A 7,315-nucleotide genomic window follows, 5' to 3' on the forward strand; every position below is an offset into this window, starting at 1 on the left:
ACATTGGCTGTAGGGTATCTTCAAAAGGGACTATGAGATGTTTAGGCATGTCCTAAGAGGAAAGACAACTCATACTGAGAGAACTTGTACCAACTCTGTGCCTTTTCCTGCAGACCACAGTCTGTGGCAGCTGATGATGACACTTCTTCAGAACTGCAGAGGTTGGCAGAGATGGATACTCCACGTAGAGGGAGGGGTGGCTTCCAAAGGTAAGTCATCTAGTTAAACTGACCTGCTACCTCTTCCATTCTTAGGACTTGTCAAATGGATACTAGGCCCTCCACTTAGCTGCAATAGACTTTAAAATAAGACTCTAGAGCAGCGGTTCTCAATTTTCAGGTTGAAACCTCTTGGGGCATGTCGAAAGACCCTTTCACATGACTTACATATCAGATACTGTGCATATCAGATATTTACATTACAATTAATAACAGTAACAAAATTAGTTATGAAGTAGCAGTAAAAAATAATTAGGGATCAGCATAACATGAGGAACTGTATTAAAGGGTCTCAGTATTAGGGAGGTTGAGAACCTCTGCTCTAGATGCTCTTCCAAGGCAAGCTGACAGTAGGAGGGAGAGGTTTCCCTTCATATGGCATTGTGCTGGCCTGGTCTGATTCTTTACAATCTCTGTATTGCCTTGAAGATCTCCTGTTTGTGCTTCACAGTGAACTGAAAAGTCACATTACACAGGAAATCTTTGGAAGGCCATCCTCCCCCACAGGATGTACTTGAGATCGTGCTTGAGTTCTAATACTTGCCCACAATGCTGGCCTCTTTCCAGATCTTACCAAACAGGAAATCATGGCCTGGTCTATTTCCCTCTTCTCTCCTCTCCCTCAACAGGCAGAGAGCACTCTTAAGTCTTGTTTAAACAGTACAAGTCAGTTTGTTTGTTTGTTTGTTTGTTTGTTTTGGCACAGACTCCTTTCTTCCCTCTAGGATTGTCCGCCTGGTGGGGATCATCAGAGACTGGGCCAACAAGAATTTCCGTGAGGAGGAACCAAGGCCTGACTCTTTCCTAGAGCGTTTTCGTGGGCCTGAACTCCAGACTGTGACAACCCAACAGGGGGATGGCAAAGGCGACAAGGACGGCGAGGGAAAGGGCACCAAGTATATCTAGTTAGCCTTGGGGGTGGGAGTGGGGTTCCAAAGGCTTCCAAACCTGTCATGGGACATTCTATTATCAGGGGCAGTACAGGACTGTGCAAAGCTTTGTAATATTAGATAAAGAACTGGGGAAAGATGGCCTCCTGTTTCTTTTTACTCTGAATATTTCTATTGTCCTCATCCGAGGTCTCCACAACAGCAGTGACCTCCTTACTGTGGGAAACTGGAATATATTTTCTCACCATAGCTATTCCCTTGTCAGACATTCTTTTGCTGCCCATGAAGTGAATTTAAGCAGAAGAGGTGCTCCACCAAGGGCATAACACCTTAGTCCTAGCTTCAGAAGTCAGTACATAATGATCAAAAACAGAGGCATAGTCACCAAGTACTATTGAATCCATGCCCATTCCAGCTCTACCACAGTCACAAAAGCAAGTTTTTGAACAGACTTATGTGAAAGCCAGGGGCATGAAACTCAGGTGATTAATACGAGGGCAGTGGGAGATGGGGAAGTAAAAAGTAGAATTGGAATGTCTGATGTTTGAAGAATAAGATGATAGTGGATGTCTGGCCAGCATTAGCCATCTCTGCTTAGTGGAGGGAAAATGTTCTCGCCAAGTTAAGATGAAGCATCTGGGAAAGTGATTTGGAGGCTGAAAGCCAGAGAACAGAAAGGGAGGATGGGAAGGAAGCACATACAGATCACTAGTCTGGAGTTTCTTTCTTTTTTCCAAAGGAACTCTGTGAACAAGCTTAAAGCTCTTTTACCATCCTGAGGTACATACTCCTCAGACCCCTGAAAGCTTATCTGTGCTGAAAGTCTTGTCCTTGATAGGTTTTCTGGGAAAGGCCCTTTCAGAGTACAGGGGAGGCAATGAAACTTCCAATGATCAGAATGGATCAGAGGCCTGGTATTTGGCTGTGGGTCACTTAAAAAGGAAACCTTAAGACAACATACTCCTCAATCCACATATCTTATTAATTCATTGATTTTGGTGAATTTGGGCTTCTGAAACCTCGAGTTCTAGCAACCTAGTGACCTTTATTTGTCTCTTCAGAAAGAAATATGAACTGTTTGTTTTGGACCCAGCCGGAGACTGGTATTACCGTTGGTTGTTTGTCATTGCCATGCCTGTTCTTTACAACTGGTGCCTCTTGGTGGCCAGGTGAGTATGGAGGGGCCTGGGTGGGAGTGATTGCAGAAGCATAGTCCTTAGGAAGTGGGATTAACATCACAGCAATCTCACCTCTAGACAGGGAGTGTGCACTAACCCAGCACTCTTTCTAAATTTTCTGATTCTTGCTGAATTCTCTTTTATCTATTCTGTTACCCCAGTACTCCCCATTAGTCACTATGCCATCAAGTCTTCATGTTGCTCCTCTACCTGGTCCTTCAGTGTAATCTTCAGCTACTTTTTCATGCATGTCAGTACAGTCCTTCTCCAAAAACCATCCTTCTCCACTCCTTGGAAAAGTTACAGTAGTCTTGCTTCTATTCCTTGCAGGTACAAGTGACTCTTATAGTACATCTGCCACACTTGCAACTAATATTCTAATAATGTAGGAATTAATAACTAATAATATAGGAAGCAGAATCCTGTTTTACTTCTTTTTCTTCTAAAATCATTTAATGACTCCCAATTGTTCACATGGTAGAGCTCTAAGGTCTAATCTTCAAGACCGACTGAACTTGGACTGAACAGCAGTCCACATAGTATGCTGTGGCAGTCCTTGACTTGGCAAGGGTTGTCTGCATACTTACTGTGTTTTGTGCTCTGTACTAGGTGTATGTGAAAAGCAGGACAGGCATAATCTCTGCTTTTTTAGTGTTCTTATCTAGACTGAATGTAAACATGCAACAAAAGAAATGAGCAACATAGAACCAGGGACTCTAGGTAGCAAGTTAGTAGAGAATTAACCATCACAATGGGTCTATCAGAGACCTTAGCTGAGAGCTTGGTGGGAGGTAGTATCTGTCCATATATGTAAAACTGACAGAAAGAGCATTCTGGACAAAAGGAATAATTGGAGAGAGGCCCCTATCTCTCAATGGCCCAGTATGGCTGAAGGTTGTGGTCCAGTTTGTTCTGCACATTGTGTGGGAGTTTGGTTCTAAATGTGATCATTCTCCCCTTGGACGAGTACATAATCAAATCTCTCGCTTCCTCTGTCCCCTCCCTAGGCCCTTCCCTAGGTTCTACCCACTCATTGACCTATTTTCCAATTCTTCATACAAGGCTCCTGTAACCACTAAACCTTTTCTAGTCTCACTACCTCTAGCTTAAGCTCCACTCCTGTCTATAGTCTCATCCTGCCAGGGTTTGATGATGTGTTCAATAGAAATCTATTAAAGGAATGAATAAAGAAGCCAGTCAGCTGTTCTTCTAATGCCTGATTTCACTTTTCAACTTATACCACTGATGACTTTCATTCTGGGGCCCTGAACCAGGCATGTGGCATGTAGTCATGACTAAAGTATTCCCTTTCTGGAGCTCAGTCAAGACCACAAGGATGATGAGCAATGGTCATTGGTGATATACATGCAGTGATGTCTATTTAGTAATAAGAGTTGAGGTAGAAGTCGCTAGTTATTGTCATTAAGCTAACTGTGAGTCACCCATGTTCTTGCTTCATGAAGCTCTCCCTACAGACATGGGTATACAGCTTAGGACCACTAGGGGGTCTTACAAGGATCTGTTAATGAAGCCAGTCCTGTCCTCCTACAGAGCCTGCTTCAGTGATCTACAGAGAAACTATTTTGTGGTATGGCTCGTGATGGACTACTTCTCAGACACTGTCTATATTGCAGACCTTGTCATTCGGCTGCGCACAGGTAAGTGAGTACCTGGGATGCACAGGCAGCTGGACTCCTAAGTTCAAAGAACTGAACCCAAGAAGGTAGACCTCTGCTAGGATCCTCTTTAAATCTTATAGCTTCACATACTTTTGGAGGTTAAATCTGAGAGTGGTTTCTTAGGGTTCTTCTGATCTGCCTTGATATGTGGTCTTTGGGAAGGAAGGCTAAGTGACCAGTATGTTCCTTGTTGAGAATTATCTTGGGAGACATAGGACTAAGGATAAAAGTGACATGTTGGCTTATATCTCTATCAGGCTTCCTAGAACAGGGGCTCCTGGTCAAAGACCCCAAGAAATTACGAGACAACTATATCCACACTTTGCAGTTCAAATTGGATGTGGCTTCTATCATCCCCACTGATCTAATTTATTTTGCTGTGGGTATCCACAGCCCTGAGGTGCGCTTTAATCGTCTGTTACACTTTGCCCGAATGTTTGAGTTCTTTGACCGCACTGAGACACGTACCAGCTACCCCAACATCTTCCGAATCAGCAACCTGGTCCTCTACATCTTGGTCATCATCCACTGGAATGCTTGTATTTACTATGCTATCTCTAAGTCCATTGGCTTTGGGGTTGACACTTGGGTTTACCCCAATATCACTGACCCTGAATATGGCTACCTGGCTAGGGAGTACATTTACTGCCTTTACTGGTCCACATTGACCCTCACCACCATTGGAGAGACACCACCCCCTGTAAAGGATGAAGAGTACCTATTTGTCATCTTTGACTTCCTAATTGGTGTCCTCATCTTTGCCACTATTGTGGGAAATGTGGGCTCCATGATCTCCAACATGAATGCTACACGAGCAGAGTTCCAGGCCAAGATTGATGCTGTCAAACATTACATGCAGTTCCGAAAGGTCAGCAAAGACATGGAAGCTAAGGTCATCAAATGGTTTGACTACTTGTGGACCAATAAGAAGACAGTAGATGAACGAGAAGTCCTCAAGAACCTGCCAGCGAAGCTCAGGGCAGAGATAGCCATTAATGTTCACTTGTCCACTCTGAAGAAAGTGCGCATATTCCAGGATTGTGAAGCTGGCTTGCTGGTGGAACTGGTACTGAAGCTTCGTCCTCAGGTCTTTAGTCCTGGAGATTATATTTGCCGTAAGGGGGACATTGGCAAGGAAATGTACATCATCAAGGAGGGCAAGTTGGCAGTGGTGGCTGATGATGGTGTGACTCAGTATGCCTTGCTCTCAGCTGGGAGCTGCTTTGGTGAGATTAGTATCCTTAACATTAAGGGTAGCAAAATGGGCAATCGCCGCACTGCCAATATCCGTAGTCTGGGCTACTCAGATCTCTTCTGCTTGTCCAAGGATGATCTTATGGAAGCTGTGACTGAGTATCCTGATGCCAAGAAGGTCCTAGAAGAACGGGGTAGGGAGATCCTGATGAAGGAAGGTCTACTGGATGAGAATGAAGTGGCAGCTAGTATGGAGGTAGATGTTCAGGAGAAGCTGGAGCAGCTGGAGACAAATATGGAGACCTTGTACACTCGCTTTGCCCGCCTGCTGGCTGAGTACACTGGAGCCCAGCAGAAGCTCAAGCAGCGCATCACAGTGCTGGAGACCAAGATGAAACAGAACCATGAGGATGATTACCTATCAGATGGGATAAGCACCCCTGAGCCAGCTGCTGCTGAATAGCCATAGGGGCCTATCCAGCCTTGCTTTGATCGCAGGAGTTAGAAGTGCTGTATAGAACTTTACATTTACCCACATTATGTTCATGTCCCTCTGAACTCCCTCCAAAGCCTTGCTGAGGCTTAAGGTTTTGGCTACATCTTGGAGTCCCCCTCCAAGTCCAGCTAACAGTCAAGCTTATGGACAATGGAGATCATGTGGGTTGAATTTCTAAGAGTATGACCTCCTAAGTCTGAAAAGGAATCAGAGAATAGCTAAATTGTCCTTCCTGGGGCTTTTCTGGGACTAGCTAACTAGACAGTGTTCTCTGAAGAACACTGTGCACCACAATGCCTGACTCCTTTTAGCTTCTTTTTATCTAGTCACTCCCTACTGCATTCTGCCCCAAATACCTTTTTATTGTGTTCTCTGAACAACCTGTTTCCATGCACATGTACAAATTTAAAAATTGGCTGCAGACACTGGTTCCCCTACCCTGTTTCCCAAGGCATGCAAGGGCTGTGAGGGGAGTGGTAGGGTGGGTTTGAGTGTTCATGCTCAGGGTCATACTTCCTTGTCAGACAATGTTACTCTGAGAAGGAGGTGGCTGGCAGCTTTGGCCATCACACCTTTATGCACACAAAGTCTGAAGAGTTTGTGAAGGCTACTGCTGGGTGAGATACTGTAAATTAGAGGTACTTAAAAGTTAATAAATTCCTTTCAGCTACTTGTGGTTATTGCTCAACTCTGTTTCCTCACATTTCCCTTCCCCTTACCCAAGAGTTTCCCAGTGGCATGTATTTAGGCATCTTTCTCTGTCCACCTGAGGCTCACTGCTCTTTTAGGACTCATGCCTGAAACCAGATCTTTGTAGAAAATCCTTTTTCCTACACCCACTCCCACATTAGACAGCCTCCCATTCTATAAGTTCCCACAATTCTCAGAGTACCCCCTTTCCTGGTTCTTATATTGTGTGTCCAGTTTTGGCAGACATGGTTCCCCTTCCAGACTGTGGACTTTCTGAAGGTAAGGTCAAGGCAGTCTCCTTAACTATTTTACCTGCAGCTTTGGTGACATTGTCTTCCACAGAGGAGACATTCAATGTCTGTTTGTCTAGAGAGTAAGAGAATGTTCAAGTGAATGAATGTGGGAAAGAAGGAATACAAGTGACCTAAAATCATATGCTTCCACCTGCAAGCAGCCACATCCATAGAGAAATACTGACCCAAGTTTCCTGTTCAGGCATGCTATTACCTCACTTGCTCACTCACTCATTCACTCACTCACTCACTCATGCATCCATTTCCCATAGGAAAAGCACATGTGAAATTTATCTTCTGAAACATTATATAAAACCAATCATCAAACTTTTCTCACATTGAGAAACTCAGTATCTATTAAATAACTCCTATTCCACCCACCCAATTCACAACAATGGGCATTTGATTTTCTACAAGTGTGGCTGCTATAGGAATATCATATAAATGGGATCCTGTAGCATTTGTTCTGTGTCAGCTTACTTCACACAGTATCATTAAAATGCATCCATGTTGTATCACATGCTGTATTTCCTTTCCTTTTCAAAGGCCAAACAATATTCCAGTGTATGGATGTGACATATTTTACTCATTCAGCTAGCAACTGAGGAGCATTCAGTTTCTATCTATGATTTGGCTATTGAAGTACTGCTATAAACATAGATATACAAATATCCTGG

The 7,315-nt window shown here is 43.9% G+C and overlaps 1 protein-coding gene across 1 annotated transcript in view; it reads left to right on the forward strand.

Moving 5' to 3' along the window:
• The window catches only part of Cnga2 (cyclic nucleotide gated channel subunit alpha 2), a 16,544-nt gene extending 10,219 nt beyond the window's left edge, over nt 1–6,325 (forward strand). The window contains exons 3-7 of the mRNA XM_031363606.1: nt 114–209; nt 944–1,114; nt 2,170–2,277; nt 3,838–3,944; nt 4,223–6,325. Of these exons, the coding sequence (XP_031219466.1) occupies nt 114–209; nt 944–1,114; nt 2,170–2,277; nt 3,838–3,944; nt 4,223–5,622 (1,882 nt within the window). The 3' untranslated portion in view covers nt 5,623–6,325. The remainder of the gene's footprint in view (nt 1–113; nt 210–943; nt 1,115–2,169; nt 2,278–3,837; nt 3,945–4,222) is intronic.
• Nucleotides 6,326–7,315: the final 990 nt, after the last annotated feature.

This window comes from Mastomys coucha, chromosome X (genome assembly GCF_008632895.1).
Source record: "Mastomys coucha isolate ucsf_1 chromosome X, UCSF_Mcou_1, whole genome shotgun sequence".
NCBI lineage: Eukaryota > Metazoa > Chordata > Mammalia > Rodentia > Muridae > Mastomys > Mastomys coucha.